This window comes from Hemitrygon akajei, chromosome 5, assembly GCF_048418815.1.
Source record: "Hemitrygon akajei chromosome 5, sHemAka1.3, whole genome shotgun sequence".
NCBI classification, from domain to species: domain Eukaryota; kingdom Metazoa; phylum Chordata; class Chondrichthyes; order Myliobatiformes; family Dasyatidae; genus Hemitrygon; species Hemitrygon akajei.
Genome location: NC_133128.1, coordinates 38536905 through 38558764, shown reverse-complemented (window position 1 = coordinate 38558764; position 21860 = coordinate 38536905). Strand labels below are relative to the sequence as shown.

At 37.6% G+C, this 21860-nt stretch overlaps 1 protein-coding gene across 1 annotated transcript in view; it reads right to left on the bottom strand.

The window, feature by feature from the left end:
- Positions 1–8881: 8881 nt before the first annotated feature.
- Positions 8882–21860, bottom strand: part of LOC140727651 (zona pellucida-like domain-containing protein 1) — a 31870-nt gene continuing 18891 nt past the window's right edge. Inside the window, exons 6-11 of the mRNA XM_073045271.1 lie at positions 21083–21180; positions 19582–19665; positions 15143–15311; positions 13610–13724; positions 10851–10874; positions 8882–9520 (exon numbers count right to left, since the gene is read on the bottom strand). Of these exons, the coding sequence (XP_072901372.1) occupies positions 9375–9520; positions 10851–10874; positions 13610–13724; positions 15143–15311; positions 19582–19665; positions 21083–21180 (636 nt within the window). The 3' untranslated portion in view covers positions 8882–9374. The remainder of the gene's footprint in view (positions 9521–10850; positions 10875–13609; positions 13725–15142; positions 15312–19581; positions 19666–21082; positions 21181–21860) is intronic.

Sequence of the window (21860 nt, the reverse complement as noted above, 5' to 3'; positions counted from 1 at the left end):
GCAGCCGTTTATTTGAGGCAACTCTTGAAGAACAAAAACAATTGAGAAAATAGCCAGGATGCTCTTTGCTTAATTGGGACAAGAGACTGTTGATGAAAAGTTTCTAACTAGTGTGAGTCACATGCACCTACGTGGCTGTTCGACATTACACTGTGCTTAGGATAATCAGTTTTTTAATAGAATCATAATCAGAATCAGCTTTAGTATCACTGGGATATGTTGTGAAAATTGTTGTTTTGCAGCAGCAGTACATTGCAATAAAAAATTATACATTACAAAAGTGTGTACATGTATTTATATTTATATATATTTATATAAAGAAAGAATTAATTTGAATAAGTAGTGCAAAAGGAGAGGTAAAAATAATACTGAGGTAGTGTTCATGGGTCAGTCATGTCAGTTACGTGTGTTTGTGTTAAAAAATCAACAATTTTTATCACTGATAGCTGGTGAGAAATAAGCTGTAAGACAGTTCAGAACTGTTTTGCTCATTGCAGTTTCAAATATTCAGGCTTGGAGATGCCGGAAACAGCTGGGAGAGAAAATAAAATTATTTCACTACTTCAACAAATGAGGAACTTTGAAGGTATCGACAATCATCTTGAATGTTATAATGAAAATAAAGATTTGGAGGATGCAAAAATCAAAAGCCTTCAATGAAGGTAATTCATTACCTGTATTAAGTGTCTGCTCTGATTTTGTTTATTTTCAGTTAATAAAAAGAACACAGCAGTGTACTCTGGATGAATTCTTCCATCAATAACTATCAGGAGCTAATGCACAGTTTTATAGTACTCTATTGGTACTTTGTTCTGCAATATTAATATGTTCTGTATTTAATTAAATACATAATTTGTTACTCACTTAAGTGGAGGTTTGTCTTTTTTATATCTTTTTAACTATTTCCATGAAATTTTGGCAATTAGAATAGTGGCTGAACTGGGCCAAAATGTACTGGTCCCGATGTGTCCCAATTAACCAAATCAATTGTATGTTAAAAGTCTTCAAATACAGATCCAGAAATAAATAATCTGTCACCAATCTACCAGAATTTATAAAGCATGATGAGAAACATCAATTTTGATATATTCTGTAATTTTCAGAATACTATTAATAAGGTCTACGCCGGCACTTAATACAGTACATATGGTAAGGATTTGTGGATAACAGACTTAAAATTGGAATTAGTAGTTAATGTATGCATCTACAACTTAAACTGATGGTAGGAGGTGAGAAATTCATTAATCAAGTTTCAGGGTCATGTGGAAAATTTATAAGTGTTCTCGCAAAACCACTGAAATGTTAAATAGTTTTGAATAAGGTTACTAAGATAATAGAAAGATATCTTAATCTCAGTGTACACATTTAGATTCCCATACATGGAAAAGAATATTAAAGCCTTAAAGAAAAAACACCATAGGTAGTAATTACAATGATTAATCATGGGACTATTAATTATCTGGAGTGATTAGATGGATGGAATTATATTCATTGGACAAATGCAGGTTGAATGGGGAAATAATTGAGGTTTTTGTAAATGACGGAAGATTAATGTTCCAAATATCTCATTTCAATAGATATAAGCAAACTAAGCTATTTGTATGAAATAAAAAGCCAAAAATCTAAATGTCATGTTATTTCATTTCACAGTCTTGTTCCTCTCTGTAATGGATAACTAAAGCATATTTGGATTTATCATCTCAATTGAACAGGACCTGGCTCTCTACTTAGAAGCAAAAAAAGAAGAAAAAGAGACATACTTTTTCTGACCTCGAGACATCATGAAGCTTTTACAACCAATGAAGTTCTTTTTGAAGTAATTTGCTGTAATGCTGGTGAACTTTCTGCATGATAGTTTAAGAAAGGGAATGCAGCAACCAATATGTGCACAACAAGATTCTGCAACAGCAGTGTGCTAATGACCAACAATTTATTTTAATGATGTTTGTGAAGGTTAATTGTTTGTTAGGGTTGAAGAGATATCTGCATTGTCTTTCTTCAAAATAATATCAGCTTAATTGGTTACGTGGAACTGCAAAGGCACACTGAATCTCAGAATAACGTCGCATCTGAAAGACCTTGAAACACTTACAAAGTCATTACTGGAAATTTTGACATTCATGGCTTGAGAGGTAAGTTGTTGGTATTCATGTCTGAAAAGATTGTCTTCTTTGATAGAAGAACAGCAGAATACTAGTTCTGCTTTTGTTTGTTAACTTAATGAAAAATGTTGGTGTGTGTAAATGTATAAAAAGTAGTACAGTTTAAAATCTTTCTAGAAATCACAGATATAATTCAAACTTGGTAATGTAAAGGAGGATACTGTTGGAATTCTAGGTAGGATTCTGTAGGATTCTAGGTTCAGAGACATAAGACATAGAACATAGAAATAGAAAATAGAAATCTACAGCACATTACAGGCCCTTCGGCCCACAACGTAATCTACTCTAGAAACTCCCTAGGATTTCTCTACTGCATAGCCTGCTATTTTTATAGGTTCCATGTACCCATCTGACAGCCTCCTAAAAGACCCTATTGTATCCGTCTCTATGAGCATTGCTGGCAGTGCATGCCACACAATCAATGGCTGTTTTTATCCTATACACATCTATCAGGTCACCTCTCATCCTCCATCGCTCCAAGGAGAAAAGGCCAAGTTCGCTCAATCTATTCTCATAAGGCACAGTCTCCAAACTGGGCGACCTCCTTGTAAATCTCCTCTACACTCTTTCTATAGTATCCACATTCTTCCAGTATTGAGGTGACCAGAACTGAACACAGTACTCCAAGTGGGGTCTAACTAAGGTCTTATATAGCTGTAACATTACCACACGACTCTTCAACTCAATCCCTGGGTGATGAAGGCCAACACACCATACGCCTTCTTAACAACACTGTCAACCTGCGCAGCAGCTTTGAGTGTCCTATGGACACAGACCCCAAGAACACTCTGATCCACCACACTGCTAAGGGTCTTACCATTAATATTATATTGTCTTCAAATGTGATCTTCCAAAATGAACCACTTCACACTTACCTGGATTGAGCTCCATCTGCCACTCCTTATCCCAGTTCTGCATCCTATCGATGTCCTGCTGTAACCTCTGACAACCATCCAGACTGTTCATAACACCCCCAACATTTTTGTCATCAGCAAACTTACTAACCACCCTTCAACTTCCTCATCCAGATCATTTATAAAAACCACAAAGAGGAGGGGTCTCAGAACAGATTCTTGTGGAACACCACTGGTCACTGACTTCCATGCAGAATACAACCATCTACAACCACCTTTGCCTTTTGTGGGCAAGCCAATTCTGGATGCACAAAGCAGGGTCTCCTTGGATCCCATGCCTCCTTACTTTCTAAATGAGCCTTGCATGGGGAACCTTATCAAATGCCTTACTGAAATCCATATACACTACATCCATTGCTCCACCTTCATCTGTGTGTTTTGTTACATCCTCAAAGAATTCAACCAGGCTCATAAGCATGACCTGCCCTTGACAAAGCCATGATGACTATCCCTAATCAGATTATTTCTCTCTAAATGGTCATTAATCCTTCTCCAACAACTTGCCCACCACTGAAGTAAGACTTTCTGGTCTATAATTTCCTGGGTTATCTCTACTCCCTTTCTCGACCAAGGTAACAACATTTGCAACTCCCCAATTCTCTGGTATTTCTTCTATCCCTATAGATGATGAGGCTTCACATCAAAGCCTCTAAGTTCCCACTCTGACTCTAACCCCCACTCAGATGATGGTTACTGCACTAGACCATATCTCCATTTTCTGGTTTTAAAAATAAGAAAAACCCCCATGCAGGGAGGAAGAACTCACCATGTTTGGTGCTGCTCTGCCTGCCTTCAGCTGCTGCTGATTCCTCTGACACTTCCTGTGCCTGTGCACTGGCTACTGTTTTTAAGAAAATTCCCCATGCAAGGAGAAAGAACTCACTGCATCATAGAAGTCGAATATGGCCATTTGGCCCATCGAGTCTACTACGCTGTTCTATTATGGCTGATTTATTATCCCTCTCAAACCAATTCTCCTGCCTTCTCATTTGAATCTTTGATGCCCTTACTAACCAAGAACCTATCAACCTCTGCTTTAAATACAGTGGATTCCGGTTAATTGGGCCATTGGTTAATCAGGGCAGCCACTTTGCTGTGACAAATCTTACAGAACAAAAACAAATCGAGAAAATAGTCAGGTTTCCCTTCACTTATTTGGGACACTATGCCACTTAATTGGGGCAGGGGTCTGTTGCCAAACATTTTCTAACTAGTGTCAGTTGCATGCACATTGTGTGGCCATTAGACATCACACCGCGCTTAGAGCAAAGCTTTTAAGTAGTATCACTTGTGTGTTTGTGTTCAAAAAGCCGTGATCTTTGTCACTGATAGTTGGTGAATAATAAATAGTAAGACAATTCAGAACTGTGTTGTTCACTGCGACTTCAAACAGTCAGGCTTGGAGATGCCAGAAACAGCTGGCAGTGAAAATGAAACAATTTCACTACTTCAACAAGTTAGGAACTATGAAGAATTTGAAGATATTGGCAATCATCTTGAATGTTACAATTAAAAGGAAGATTTGGAGGATGCAATCATTGAAAGTACTGTTTGAAGGCGGTCCACTCTCTGCAGTAGGTGTCTTTGCTGAAATTGGTCCTTTACAGTCAATCAGAAAAACATATCAGAAGAACACTGAATGGATTTCTCTATCAAAAACTATTAGAAACTAATATGCAGTTTTATAGTACTTTAGTAGTTTTGGTAGTGTTCTAACTTATTTTGTATTTCATTTAAATACAGTATTTATTACTCAGTTAAATAGTAGTTAGTCTTTTTTTATACCTTTTAACCATTTCCATGAAACTTCAGCAAACTGGGGCAGCCTCTTAACTGGGCCGAAACGTACTGGTCCCCTGGTCCAGGATAAACCTGAATCCACTGTATTTGGCCTCCACAGTCATCTGTGGCAATGAATTCTTCATATTTTCTACCATCTGGCTAAAGTAGTTTCTCTTCATGTTCTAAAGGCACATTTCTCTATTCTGAGGCTGTGCTCTCTGGTCCTAGACTCCCCCACTGCAGGACACATCTACTCTATCTAGATCATTCAATATTCAATTGGTTTCAATGAGATTCCCCCTCATTCTTCTGAACTCCAGTGACTACAGGCCCAGAGCCATCAAATGCTCCTCACAAGTTTCGCAAAATTTCCCTAAATCATTATCGTAAACCTCCTTTGGACCCTCTCTAATGACAACACATCCTTAGAAATGGGGCCAAAAATTGCTCACTGTACTTCAAATGCGGTCTGACCAATTCCTTATAAAACCTCAACATTACATCCTTGTTTCTATATTCTAGTACTCTCAAAATGAATGCTAATATTACATTTGCCTTCTTTACCAACAACCCAGCTTGCAAGTTAAACTTTAAGGAATGCTGCTTGAGGACTCCAAAGTTGCTCTGCACTTCCGATTTCTGAACTTTCTCCCTGTTTAGAAAATAGTCTACACCCTTATTCCTTTTACCAAAGTGCATGACTGTACACTTCCCAACAGTATATTCTATCTGCCACTTCTTTGTCCATTTTCCTAATCTAAATCCTTTTGCAGACTCCCTACTTACGCAACACTGCTTGTTCCTCCACCTATCTTTATATCGTCTACAAACTTGGCCACAAAGCTATCAAGTCTATCATCCAAATTATTGATAATGCGAAAAGAAGTGGTCTAACACAGACCCCTGATGGGCACTAGTAGTCACTAGCAGCCAACTAGAAAGGGCTTCCCCTTATTCTCACTTTTTGCCTTCTACCAGTCAGTCAATTTTCTCTCCATCCTAGTATCTTTCCTGGAACACCATGAGCTCTTATCTTGTTTAGCAGCCTCATTTGCAGCACCTTGTTAAATCTAAATGAACAAATCCACTGAGTCTCCTTTGTCTATCCTGCCTGATATTCCCTCAAAGAATTCCAACAGATCTGTCAGGCAAGACTTCCTCTGAAGGAAGCCATGGTGGCTTCGGTCCAAGTAGTACCCAGAAACTTTATCCTTAATAATGGACTCCAACATCTTCCCAACCACTGAAGTCATGCTAATGGGCCTATAATTTCCTTTCTTTTGTCTCCTCCCTCCTTAAAGAGTGAAAAGATATTTGCAATTTTCCAGTCCTCCAGAACCATTCCAAGAACCAGTGATTCTTGAAAGATCACTACGAATATCTCCACTCTTCAGAACCATGGTCCAAGTAACTTATCTACCTTCTGACCTTTCAGCTTCCCAAGCACCTTCTCCTTAGTAATAGCAACTGCACTCACTTTCATCCCAACACTCTCGAATTTCTGGCATACTAGTAGCGCCTTCCACAATAAAGGCCGACACAAAATACTTACTAAGTTTGTCCGCTAATTCTTTGTTCCCCATGAGTATTTCTCCTTTGTCATTTTCCAGCAGCCCAATGTTCAATCTCACCTGTCTTGCAATTTTTATATACTTGAACATTCTTTGGGTATCCTATTCCTTCATATTTCATCTTTCTTTATTGCTTTATAGTTGTCTTCTGTTAGTTTTTAAAAGCTTCCCAGTCCACTAACTTACCATTAATTTTTGCTCTGTTATATGCCCCCTCTTTTGCTTTTCTGCTATCATTGACTTCCCTTGTCAGGCTTGGTTCCCTCATCCTCCTACTAGAATACTTATTTGGGATGTATCTATCCTGTGTCTTCTGAATTGCTCCCAGAAATTCCAACCATTGCTGCTCTACCGTCATCCTTGCTAAGGTCCTCTGCTGATAAACCTTGGCCAGTTCCTCTCCCATACCTCTGTAATTCCCTTTACTCCACTGTAATACTGATACATATGACTTTGGCTCCTCCCTCTCAAACTACAGGGTGAATTCTATCATATTATTATCATTGATGCATGAAGGTTACGTTATCTTAAGCTCTCTAATCAAATTTGGGTCATTACACAACACTTAATTCAGAATTGCCTTTCCTCTAGTGGGTTCAACCACAAGCTGCTCTAAACAACCATCTCATAGGCTTTCTACAAATTCCCTCTCTTGGGATCCAGTACTAAGCTGATTTTCCCAATCTGCCTGCATATTGAAATCCCCCATGACTATTGTAACATTGCCCTTTTTACGTGTCTTTTCTATCTTCTGTTGTAAGTTGTAGCTCACATCCTAGCCACAATTCCCGGCCTGTACCTAACTCCCATCAGGGTCTTTTTACTGGTACAATGTCACCTCTTTCTAAGGATTTGATTTCATTTTTTACTAACAGAACCACTGCACCCCTTCTGCCTACCTGCCTGTCCTTTCAATATGATGTGTATTCTTGGATGTTAAATTCCCTCCTATGATCTCTTTCCATCCATAACTCAATGATGCCCACAATGTCATACTTGCCAATCAAATTGCACTACAAGATTCCTTATTCCCTATACTGCATGCATTCAAATATTACATATTACATCTTCAGTCCTATTCTCGTTACCCTTTATGATTTTGCCCTCATGTTGCACTTCAACTAGTCCCACTGACTGCAATTTTGCCCAGTTATCTATCTGTCCTTTCTTACGGTCTCATGACACACTGTAACAACTTATATAGCAACTGCCCCATTCTCAGCCCTATCATTCTGGCTCCCATTCCCCTGCTAAATTAGTATAAGTTCTCCCAACAGCTCTGTCCAAAAGGATATTGATCCCCCTTGGGTTCTGGTGTAGCCCATCCTTTTTATACAGGTCATACAATCTTCAGAAGAGATCCCAACGGTCCAGAAGTCTGAAACCTTGCCTCACCCTGCACCAAACCTCAGCTACACATTTATCTGCCAAATCATCCTATTCTTTCCCTCACTTACACGTAATGCTTTGGAAAGAATGAATTAAGGAATGCAGTGTGAGAGCAGGAGGGAATGTCAATCTCTGAAAAGGATGGATCATTTCAATCAAATTGACTGAATCTGGCCAGATTTACCTTCGATTTTATTCCATATTTTGGTTAACACATTCACTGGGATTTCCTTGGTTGCCATTCAACCATAGTGAATATCAGAAAATGGGCAGATTTAGTTAAAGTCATATGTTCTGATTTTTCTAAAATTCATATGTTATTGTATCCAAACTGTACCAAACACAAATCTGGGCAATTCTCTTTCGATCTAGAAGGTAAACTACATGACACAATGCTCTCTATTTTCTGGAGCTTATTTGATTGCTAAATAATTCCATATGAATTATCAATTACTGATCTAAGTTATGACATAAAGTTGTTATGCAAAACCAATGAAAAATTATCAACTATTGAACAAATAACCAAGTTTAAGTGTATTTTGTTTAGTTACAGTAAATAAAATACATCTTTAAAACAATTAATGGTTCTGCTTTTTACCTTTTTCCCACCTCTCCCCATCTATCCTCCTCTCTCTTGAAGATTATTGATTATGTTGGAATATGTTCTGCAAGTACATCAACAACATGGCCATTTCTCATGCATGGGGAGGTGCAATTAATGCAGATAGCCCTACTAATCCTGACCTCACTTGATTTCTACTTGAGGCCACTTTATAGAATCATTTAGCTGGTGAGTGTCTTGCATATCTTTTCCACCATGAGTTAGCAATGCCATGTCTATGATGACCCATGCCAATACCTGGGCTGAGCTTACCTGAAACATGGCAAACAAGGGTTCAGATTTGGAATATCCCTGGTTCGTTAGACTCAATACTTAACCAAGCTGCGTACACACTAAATTATCAGAGTAGCTCTCACTTTATTTTGCATTCTATTGTCATACAATGCAAACTGAAGCAGTGTCTATAAAACTTTCTATTTTACTCATTTACATCATAATATCTATATCTGCTTCCAATGTGCAGATTTTATCCAAAATGCAATGTTCAGTAACAGTAAATGGAGAAGGCAATCAGTATGATTAAGCAACATTATATTTTGGAATTTAACCAAATTGATTTTCCAGTCTTATTTTAATAGAATATTTATATTACAAATTGTAATTTTTAAGTCATATCATCTGGCATTATATTCTATACCATTTTTTCTGAATAAAATGAAATGATTGCCTAAAAACAATGTATGCATATAATCTTCTTCATTGATCACAATGCATGATCCCAGGTAGGTGCAGTTAAAATGACCTGGAGTTAGGCTTACCTTTCCTAGTAGCATTGAAACTACAACATACACTACGAAGTATGGCTTGTACTGCTGTTGGTTACAATAGGACTTATCGCATCTAGAAAGCTCTAATGGAAGTCTGAATGGTGCACAAAATCTTCAATGAAGGGTAACTTGTTTATTTTTAAAGTTTTTTTTACATGATTTCCAGCTTATTTTAAGGTGCTTTTTTTCTGGAATCTTCGATACAGTAGTATACCTGTTGCAATCATGACAATGCAGGTTACAGCTAAGATTCCCAATCCTACTCCAAAACCAGTGTACACACTTAAGGCCTGTTGAGCAGCTAAAGCTGATGCTGGAGGTAAAAAAAAAACCAGATAATAATACACAAGAAATAAGTCAATCAACATTGTTTACATACACCAGCAATACTAGATTCTTGTATGATAAAAAATTAGTGAAAATGTGAATCAAACACTTGTTTGAAATAAAAGTATCAATCACAGCACATTTGAACAATGAACTGGGGCAGGGAAAGGAAGAGAATAAGGACAATGGTGTGGAGGATGGCAAACCATATATTCTGGGCTACATCTAATGACCTGCCACAAGATGCACATGTATAGGTATCAGTTACTGGCACATTTGGACTCAGATTCAAAGCTTAAAATTATGTGGCAGTGCTCATTCCTAGATTTAGACATGTGAAATGACATGCAAATGAGGCAATAAGGGATTGGACCATCCAATGAAATGTGGGAAAAAGCAAAAGATATAGAATAAAACATTAAACATAACATACTGTCTATCCAGTGAGCAGTCAGATTTAGAAGAGAAGTCATGAAAAGAGAAGTAGGATTTTCAAGTTGATAGCTGCCTCAGAGAATAAAAACATTCTAAACATAACTTTACATAATGTCGTTTCTATTCCGTAATTTGCAATGAAAACATTCCATGCCAATGAATGTAGACATTTGCAGTCAAAACTCAGACTTAATATTTACTTAACAAGGACATTCTTTCCAATAGGTCTTGTGTCATCCTATGTTTGTATGGTCTATCATTGAAGAAATTGAAGAAACATCTAAAAGGTCTCAGTGTCTGGTTCCTGATCATAGAGGGGTACTACTGTTATATCACATGTAATTCCTTCTTTTTTGCTTCAGAATATGAGAAATATGAGGAATAGGTAACATGATGCTGCTTGTCATATGCGGGTAGTAGAGTAACTATGCATGGCAGCAACTGGCTGTACTGAATTCAGGAAGATATCTATGGCCAGTGTAAGTATGTAACAATTAAAAACATAATCACCTGTAATATAAAGGTTGAATGTTGTTGAATTGAATCAGAATCAGAATCAGGTTTAATATCACTGGCATATGCCATGAAATGTGTATAATATTGTTATTTTTTCTAAATTATGTGAATAATTGTTCACTGATCACAAGGTCTGTATGTTGATGATGGGAGAATATTGTATAGGAATAAGTTGACCATTGCCAAGCACATATTAATGAACATTAAAATGTTAAAAATATCAAAGGAAAATCCCATTCTTAGCAAGGGTGCAAGATTAAATGCCTTTTACAATTTGGCATCTACGCTCATTTATTTTCCCCTTTATGTTTATGAAGTACTTTCTGAAGCAGTTGAAAGTTCCTTTTAACAGTAAACTCCCTTACCTGAAACATCGTTTGTGTTCACCACTGTGGGTAAAAGTACAGAAACAAAGAGATTATGAGTAAATGTTAAAAAGGTTCTCACATAGGTTAGCTAAACTTTTTAATCATTGTTTTTCCCCTGAATTATCAGTATTGAAGTCCATATTTCCCACTACCTAGAAGGAGGCCATATGATTCATCAAGACAATGCAAGGTTTCAGAGTAATCTCATTTGTTCCATTCCTTTGCATATTCACAAGCAGAGATATCCCCATCAATTTCCACTTGAATAACCAACCACCCGTGCAAGCCAAAATGGGTGAGGTGACAGGATATATTTTCCTTAAAGGATTAGAATCAGAATCAGAATCACAACATAATCAGGTTTAAAACCACTGGGATATGTTGTGAAATATGTTGTTTTGCAGCAGCAGTACCTTGCAACACATAATTAAAAACTATAAATTACAATAAGAAGTATATGTACAAAAATTAAATGCTGAAACTGGAGAGGGTCCCAAGGAGGTTGACAAAAATGATTCCAGGATTGAATGGTTTGTCATATGAAGAGCGTTTGATGGCTCTGTGCCTGTATTCACTGGAATTCAGAAGAATGAGGGGTGACCTCATTGAAACCTATTGAATGGTGAAAGTCCTTGATACAGTGGATGTGGAGAGGATGTTTTCTATGGTGAGAGAGTCTAAGACCAGAGGACACAGCCGCAGAATAGAGGGGCGTCCTTTTAGAACGGAGATGAGAAGGAATTTCTTTAGCCAGACAGTGACGAATCTGAGGAATTCTTTGCCACGGGCAGCTGTGGAGGCCAAGTCTTTATGTATATTTATGGCAGACGTTGATAGATTCTTCTTTGGTCAGGAAATGAAGGAATACAGGAAGAAGGCAGGAGATTGGGGCTGAGAGGAAAACTGAATCAGCCATAATGAGATGACAGAGCAGACTTGATGGACCAAATGGCCTAATTCTGCTCCTTTATCTTATGGTCTTATGGTTCATTTTCCATTCAGAAACCTGATGATGGTGGGGAAGGATCTGTTCCTAAAATACGTCTTCAAGCTCCTGTACCTCATCTTTGATGGTAGCAATGAGAAGAGAGCATGCCCTGGGTGATGGGGATCCTAAATGATGGATGCTGCCTTTTTGAGGCATCACTTTATGGAGATGTACTCAGTGCTGGGGAGGCTAATGGCCATCATGGAGCTGCCTGAGTTTGCAGCAGCTTTTTCTGATCCAGTGCAGTGGGTATTCCGTACCAGATGGTGATGCAAATAGTTAGAATGCTCTCCACAGTACATCTGTAGAAATTTGCAAGAGTGTTTGGTGGAAGTTTGGTGTCCCATAGTGTTTATTGAGCCTAACAACTTAAAATTATAAACACAAAGTACACTGCAGATGCTGTGGTCAAATCAACACGTACAAACAAGCTGGATGAACTCAGCAGGTCGAGCAGCATCTGTTGAATTGAGCAGTTAATGTTTTGGGCCGAGATCCTTCATCAGGACGAAGGGTCTTGGCAGGAAACGTTGACTGCTCATTTCAACGGATGCTGCTTGACCTGCTGAGTTCATCTAGCTTGTCTGTACATGTTAACTTAAAATTATGCTGCCTATTTCCCATGTGTACAATTGCTGAATAAAAAGTCACAATCAACACACAATGACACTGTGCTATGCTCAGATTCTAAGCCATTATTCTGCCCAGCAGAGACAGAGCCTCAGTTTCTTGGAAGTTGTCCTGGGGCCAGGCATTAACATTGGTTTACTTATTCTAAGGATTTTGTGGAGATTGTTCAGATGGCATTTTTCCAAAGTCTGATGTATATAATCCAAGTCTCAAAAACATACGGGAGGACGGAGCTTTTGGTAGACCATGAAACTTGGAGGCATATTAGAGGTCCATATACCTGTAAGTACCCTTTTCGCCCGTCAACTAAAGACTGAGTTGGCAACGGTGAATTTCATCTTCAATACCTGCATTCACCAAGAGGTCATTGCTGAGATATAAAAAACTGGTTCACTTGATCCAGGGATTCACTCTAACTTTATTGTTAGAAGGTAATATGTTGCCTCTATCCTGCAGATGTTGAGTATAAGGCCCATCCTCATGAATGCTTGTCTAGTAGTTTTGACAATGGCTTGGAGCTGAACCTCCAAAAGTGCACAAAATCAGGTGTCGTCTGTACACAGCAGCTTTACTTCTGAGGTTTGAGTGATCAGTGTAGTCCCTGCAGATTGAACAGCTTCTCGTTAGCTCTGTGGGTTAGCTCCGCTCCTGTGGGAAGTTTGTTGGTGGTGAGACTGATTGAGAAAATGCTGCCGTTATGATGGAGCTTTGTTTGACACCAGTTCTCACTGAGAGTGGTTACAGTTTAGACCCATTATGTAATATTATAACTTCCACGCCATTGTGGAGCAAACGTACGGGTTTCTGTGGATGGCAGAATTTGATAAGTGCATTCGACTGTTCCTACCAGTTAAAGGATTTATTGCAAACAAGAAGGGCCATTAAGTAAGATATCGCATCCACAACCTCAATTTACACATATGTTATTAGGATGGTTGCCCAAACTTGTGCATGGGCCTACTGGTGCTATAGAAAATTATAGTACAATATTGGTTTCATAATTTGACTGGTCTTCCTCTACCTTTAACATAGATCCAGGAACTATCTTCTGCTGGAATGATTTGTTATTTAGCTCAGTTAATGAAGCACTTCATATCTTATGTGCATTTTAATTTAAATTGAATAAACAAAGACATACCATTATCATTCTTGGTGAAGACAGGCTTGGAACTAATTACTGAAGGTTTGGACAATTCCTCGGGTGCTGGAGTAGTGAGGATGACTGGCGCTTCTCTTTTTCTCCTTCCACATTTCTAAAAGAAATAAAAACATAATTAGAAAAGGTTTTCTGCAACTAAAAATTGGTAAAAAAGCTGACCTTTATCAATATGGACTGTATCATATATCTTCACATCTAAAGTCCTTCAATCTTAAATTAAAACTGTACCAAAAGTCACAAGATACCAAACCTCAAGATAAAGTTGAGAAACAGCAGTCCATCCTTCTACTAAGCACAGAATGAATCTATCTTTCCCACTCTTACCTCTACCAGATTTTTTCAGTTGTTGCTTTAACACATATTACACTTTCACTCATTGTCTCATTTAATCTGACTTTCATTCTACCACATTACAGATGTGATGCTCCTTCCTCTTCCCTCCTTTTAACTTTTAATCCCTCCCCACCCCTTTTAAAACATATTTACCTTTCAATCTTGAATTATTTACTGTTATTTCTTAGTTCAATTTGGGCTTATTTTTCAGTTTTAATTATTTTTTGATGGAAAAATGGCACTGTTCAAAGAAATCAGACAAAGTAGAGCTCAATAGATCTTTTAAAAATCACAGCTCACTCACCGTTATGATGTGGTTCCTCTCCGTGCCTGGTGCCGCATCGGGTGGAAACCTTGCCGTTTCACTAGCATTTGTCTGTTTTTTATGAGGCCAAATTGCTAGTTCGACGCTCAACCCAGCACGGATGGAAAGCATGCAAGGAGCTGGCCTGATTCGAACCCTGGTCCACTCGCCTCGAAGTCTAGTGCAGATGTGACTACACCACCGGCTGGCTTCACTCACTGTTATATTGACATTAGATTTGCCAGTGTCTAATGATCATCATCACAATCACTTCCCTGATGATGTATCCCACGAACAATGGAATTGATCAATAATCTGTAATGGTCATTTTGAAAACTACATGTTGCATTCTTAATGCAAAGTAAATGCAAGTTTGAATTTTATATCAATGATATTTATTGCTAGCACAGAGTTCTAACAGTAAAAATAGAACCATTTTTCCAAGTGGTGTTCTGAGGAAGCTTGTTCCATGAATTACAGAATTGTACAGCATAGAAACAGGCCCTTTGGCACTCAACATCTATGCTGACATTGTAGGCTATTATTTATGATCATACATTAAGTATTATCATTTAAAACTGAAAAAAAAATCAAGTTCTGTTTATTTATTTTGATCCTTTCCCATTTCTGGGAAAAGATAATTGACCTGAAATATTAATTCCTTTTTGTACGTCTGTATTTTGCCTGGCTGGATGACAATTAGGGTCTGCCTGAATTATGATGACTCCAGTACATTTTGGGATATAGTTTTATTTTTGCCTGCAGAAAGCCAGAAGTCCAGCCCCATTAGTCCACTAATTAGAGTGGGAACCTTGGAACTTTATGTCCTACACTTCAATTTAGAAAGGAAATCAATAAAGTATGTCTCGACTCACATTAAATTCACTGCAGGCAGCCTTGGCACAGAGACGTGTAATGCAATGTAGATAGAAGGTAGAGACAGCCAGGTCTCGGTGCTCAGTGAAGCGGAACGCTTCAAAATAGAATCTCGCAAACTGATCCTTTCCATTTGACACGATGTTGGTCTGTGGTTCTTTAGTGCATCTATAAAGTTGAATAAATTGTTTTAGTTCATATCTCCACAATGAGAAGGGATTTTGTGGAAGTAACAGAAATGGAGTTGAAGGATATCTCATATTTTATGGTGGAAATTGTTTGAATTAATCAAGAGGATAGCAGAGAGCTTGGGTGATGTGTACAAAATAAGAATGAGCAACATAAAGAAATACAGCACATTATTAAAGGGAGAATAAAAAGCTGGTTAAGCATTAATATGGCTTATTTAATCCCAGGGGTATAATTGAGGAATGCTTCCCTTCAACATTAAACATATTGAGCCCCAAAGCTGGAAGGGTAGTGCTTTTGGGCACCAAAGGACCATTCCCAGTGAAGTCACTAGACCAAACCCTATGGAGGTAGGATGTTGATGGACTCAATATTGTCAGGCAGTTCCCTCCTTTCAAGCAGTTCAGTGAAACATTAGGACCGAAACCCATGGAAAGTTTGTTGTGGAGTGACCTTATAGAGGTTAATAAAATCATGAGGGTATCGACATGATGAATGGTTATGGGCTTTTTCCCATGGTAGGGAAGTCTAAAACTTGAGGGCATATATATTTAACTAAGACCATAAGATATAGGAGCAGAAGCAGGCCATTTGGCCCATCTAGTCTTCTCCGACATTCAACCATAGGCTGATCCAATTCTTCCGGTCATCCCCACTCCCTTGCCTTCACCCCACACCCTTTGATGCCCTGGCTAATAAAGAACCTATCTATCTCTGCCTTAAATGCATCCAGTGACTTGGCCTCCACAGCCACTCTTGGCAACAAATTCCACAGATTTGCCACCCTCTGACTAAAGTAATTTCCCCACATCTCTGTTCTAAATGGACGTCCTTCAATACTGAAGTCGTGCCCTCTTGTCCTAGATTCCCCTACCAGGGGAAATAACTTTGCCATATCTAATCTGTTCAGGCCTTTTAACATTCGGGAAGAGGGACAGATTTAAAGGGCACCAAGTAGCAAGTTTTCCACAACGAGTTGGATACTTGGAATAAGCTGTCAAATGGAATGGTGGAGGCACGTGCAGAAAAGAGAAATCTTAACAGGTACTTAAATGAGCAAGATAAAGAGGGTTATATAATTAAAGCAGGCAAATGGAGCATAATGATTGGCATGGATCTGGCAGGCCAAAGGGGCTGATTCTATACTGTATAGCTCTGTGTCAAGTAATTTGGAAGACAAGATGTGCTATAGGCTTTTATTTCAAGCAAGTGAACAATTAGTCTCTCTGTCATTGTATAGCATTTCAGTTTTCTTAGCTATCTTGCAATCTGGACCTCAAAATAAAATAAAGCACCTTTCAGGTACTTCTGAATTTACCAGCCCAAGGTGGCAATTTGAGTTGGAGATACCATTTTATTAATCCCATTTAACTATTGTTCTATTGAACACTCTTTCACTTTTACTATATTTGGAGCTTTTGCCCTTGACGTATAAGAAACAAATAAAAGTCCATGCATTTCAAGCTCAAAGAATTTCTCGGATATTTCCCAGCACAGCTTGATGGTATGGTTACAGCTAAAAGCTGTCAGTCAAAAGTTCCATACAGTATGATCACCAGGATGTGCTGTACAGTATAAGTCATCTTGATTGTTGATAAAATATAAATTATCTTGAAATTAATGTATACTCATGTATACATAAAGTCTTTATCAGAGAAATAATAGTCATCGATAATGTGCTGCTCTTGACAATATTCCTGATACCTGTTGAAATATTTGCATCTTATCAAGTTAATGGCAAGACACAAACAATGATAAGACTTCACCTTGAAACCACAGTACTTGGCACTTGCAAACAGTAATGTGATAAATATTGCCAAATGGTATATTGAATGCAGTAATTTGAGGACATAATACAGTTACAACTTCCCTTCTATTGGGAGAGCAAACTTTCTTCCAGATATCCAATACAGGTCAAATTCAGCTGATATTACAGCACTGTAGGAGCATCTCTTGTAGACACGGCAAAGGGAGATACTTTCTGATCAGACTTGAAAATGCAGATTCCATCATGGAAATGCTGCTTAAAACATTTCCTCATAAATTATGCATTCCCAAGATAACAGAAATTTCAAAACAATTGGCACCCACATTGCTTTATGTGGTACAATTTAAATGTCATTGGAATAATTAAGGAATAACTAATGAAAGATTTTATAAGAATCTGCAAACATCCAAATCACACTCCTAAAAAAAGCTATTGTTGAGAATTTCCCAGTGCTTGTGATTGTCTACGCAAGTACAACTGTATATTCGTCAACTGATTTAATTTCACATTAATACATTTTCTCAAAGATAAAGCAAAAAATTGGTATCTGAACTGGTATTCATATTTACAATATCTATTAGTGAGCTTCATTCTCAAACTGATGAATGCTTCTACAAGGGATTTTGCTGCTTCTTTAACTCTTGCCAAAATAACAATTTGGAATGGAGAGATTTGGGGGAGGTAGAGGTAGAAGTTGATTGTGTTTTCTTGTTGGTGGGAAAAAGCCTGAGGAGCAGGCAATATATGAATGCCATTACTTGTATTTTTACGAAAACACAACAAAACATATGATTACAAATGAACTCTACAGATGAGGGATAGGAAATAGCAAAAATGTGAAATGTATGTAGAAAAATTAGCACTGTTGCCCAGGAGATAATCTTTTGTGGTAGATTTTAAATGTTGGCAAAAAAGTGGAGGTTTAATGAGGGTATATTAATGATTGAAGCTGATAAGAGGCAGAATGAATATACTACCATAAATAAAAAAATAAAATAATGACAATACTCAGAAGGTCAGAGAGAATCTGTGGGAAGAAAAACAATTATAGCAATTCAGGATAATAGCCCTTCTTTAGAGCATCCTCCATTTTTTAGGATAAGAAAGGTGCAGTAATTGCTAGAAGAGGTGACAATAATAGACTAGAATGTGACAGTGGATGGGGTTTAAATAAAAGGATATTTAAGTTCAATTTGATGAAGAATACAATAAACCATTGAGGGGTGATAAGTAAATTATAATGAGAATTGCTCACATTGTATGCAGATGAACTTTGGAAGATGAAAAGCCTTCACTAGGAACACTACATTTTATTTCCTGCTTCTCTCTGAGAATTCTCGGTTTACTTTTATATGGGAACAACAGAAAAAGGCAGAAATATACACAAGATATTCATCATATTTATGTTGTCCTGAGGTAACTGGGGAAATGAACAATTGTGCTTACAAGAGAAGTTATTTACTGCAGATCTGAATAAATTGAGAGACTCTTTCTGGATCTCATGTCTAATCGTTTTCAATGCAGGGTCATCTTAAGTCAAGTGAAGTCAAGTCTATTGTGTGTATGTACAGATGCAATGAAAAACTTACTTGCAGCAGCATTACAGGCACAGGAGATCATACAAGCAGCATTCAGAAGGAAAAAACATGAATTAAACATAAATTATACACAATTTTTACAAAAATTGCCCAATTAAAACAATCTATTGTTGACCCTTGTACTTCTTCAAATCCAAGATTCTGAGAGGAAGCGACTATAATTCAGTCTCAACTCTGAATTTTCTATTCCTAATGACTGTCAAGAAATACGTAGATCATGGGAATAAAGGGGTGAAAATACATTCAGTGGCCATTTTGTTAAATACACCTGTGCACTTGCTTGTTAATGCAAATCTCTAATCAGTAAATCACAAGGCAACAACACAATGTATTAAAACATGCAGATGCGATCAAAAGGTTCAGTTGTTGTTCAGGCCAAACATCAGTATGGGGAAGAAATGTGATCCAACTAACTTTGACTGTGGAATGACTGTTGGTGCCAGACAGTGTTTTACATATCTCAGAAACTGCTGGTCTCCTGGTATTTAGAGTTTGCAGAGAATCATGTGAAAAACAACAACAAAAAATTCCAGTGAGTGGCAGGTCTGTGGCCAAAAGCACCTTGTTAATTAGAGAGGTCGGAGGAGACTAGCCAGACTGACTCAAGCTGACAGGAAGGTGACAGCAATTCAAATAGCCACGTGTTACTACAGTGGTGTACAGAAGAGCACCTCTGTGTGGACAACACATCAAACCTTGCAGTGGATTGGCTACAGCAGCAAAAGATCATGAACGTACACTCAATGGCCACTTTATTAGATTGGCTGATTAGCAGTTTGCATTAATGAACAGGTGCCTAATAAAGTGACCACACCTGTGAGGAGAAATTAAATTAGATTGATAGATAATCATCACAGCAAGCTGTTAGCTTTGGAACACTCACCCAATGAAGAGGTCATAGGTTTGGGAAGAATTTAAATGAAATCGTGAAGTTGATGCATAGCAACGATCAAGAAGCACATTGAACCTATGTGGATAAAGATAAATCATAATAAACATACAGTAAGCTTTATCAGTTACATATTTCTTTTACTTTTCTACTACTTTCCATTGTCATCCTTTCAAATCCTTAAACTTGTATCCTCCTGACAGGAAGTGTCACAATTAATTTCTCATTAATCTTGGGTATCAGTTCTAGCTGACTTTGCCAAGCACATTGGCGTCAGCATGACAGGTCAAGAAATAGAACGCCCACGAGGTAGAAAGTAATGAAATCTCCAACTGAGACAAGAGTCGGTTGGAATATTTGCAGTACAAATTGTGATCAGCTTCACAGTTACCCAGTTCCAAAATTATCCATTGGATTATTTTAATGGACTCTTCTGGGAACCATTGCCGTATGTTAAGTTCTGACAGGAAATGCCATATGCTACTGTGACCACAAAGTTACCTCTTTCAGATATCAGAATGCTATTCTGATATGCTAACTTCAGCCTGCTGAAGTTTGATGAGTTGTGTTCTGAGAATTCTAGGGTGGGTGGTGTGGTGGGACACTTTTTGCTATTGGAATGAACATTCAACAGGGTGCTCAAAAGTAAAGTGGGTGTGGCCAGGCCAGATAATAGGAATGCCTTTAATTCTGGCTTTTAAATGAAAGTAGATAACAGTAATTTATCTACTTCATCCAAATCACTTTCAAGTTACATTTCAATAGAAGTGAAAGTCAGGTGCTGCTGAAAATCAATGTTGCCCTTTTTACATATTGTGCTAAATCAAAATTAAGTTAGTTTTTCTCTTTACGGTCAGTATATTGCACCACATTCTGGTATAGACATTTATTCAGTATATTATGGTATGAAGTATTAGTTCTAGTTTTAGAAATCAACTTTCATTCTGCATTTTAAGACCCATTTAATAGAAATAGTGATTCTTTATTTATATTTTTAATAATGTAATATTGCCTTCCTGGTCACGGAATCTATCATTTATATTTATTATGTGAACATTAATTCATGACATATAATCCAGAAAGGCAAGTTTTGGGTGGTGCAAGAACAGTGTTCATGAAAATGGTTTGCCTTGCTCTAAATAATAAAAGGTATTTAATAACTAAATACCATTAGATGCTAAAATCGTCTACTGTATGATTTCAATTAACAGTTTATCTGGGAAATTATTCATCAAGAAAAACCTCCAGAATTAATGACTGTTTCCAGTTTTGATTCACAATTGCGCAATTATGCCCTGCAGTGAGTTAGTCAATGCTGTCAGACAAAAAAAACCTCTAGAACCACGTGTTACGATATATTAAATCTTTGTGCAATCCTATAATCTGTAAAAAGACAGGATTAACTCACATTTGATATTTCTCAGGCATATGATCTGTTGCGAAATAGAAGACAAAGCAATTCTACTTGTAAAAGTAAAATTATTTTTACTCTTACTTATTTGTTAAATTGACAGCTTTTACTTCTACGTAAATCTTGGTTTTCAAGTTGAGTCCTTTGTCTGGGATGATCAAAGAATTTTTATAATCAGCATCCTGAAAAAGAACACAGTTTTAGCATACTTTTGGTTATGGTAGTTTTACTATTTTTGTACATTAATTTGGCTGTTTAGATATTTGTTTTTTCTTTTTTAGACATTTCTCTTCTAATATCACTCCTGCCTTGAAAACTGTTTCTTGTGCTTTTTTTCCCCATTTAATTTCTCATTTGCTATCACATGATCTGTTTTAGCTTTATCATTGTATCTTCCTTTACCAATTAACAGTATGCAGATCCTTTCTTTGCCTACATAGAACCATAGAGCCATAGAACGTTACAGCACAGAAACAGGCCTTTTGGCCCTTCTTGGCTGTGCCGAACCATTTTTCTGCCTAGTCCCACTGACCTGCACCTGGCCCATATCCCTCCAAACCCCCCTCATTCATATACCTGTCCAAGTTTTTCTTAAATGTCAAAAGTGAGCCCGCATTCACCACTTCATCTGGCAGTTCATTCCACACTCCCACCACTCTCTGCGTGAAGAAGCCCCCCCCTCCATGTTCCCTTTAAACTTTTCACCCTTAACCAATGACCTCTTGTTTTTTTTTCTCCCTTGGCCTCAGTGGAAAAAGCCTGCTTGCATTCACTCTATCTATACCCATCATAATTTTATACACCTCTATCAAATCACCCCTCATTCTCCTATGCTCCAGGGAATAAAGTTTCATTTCTTTAT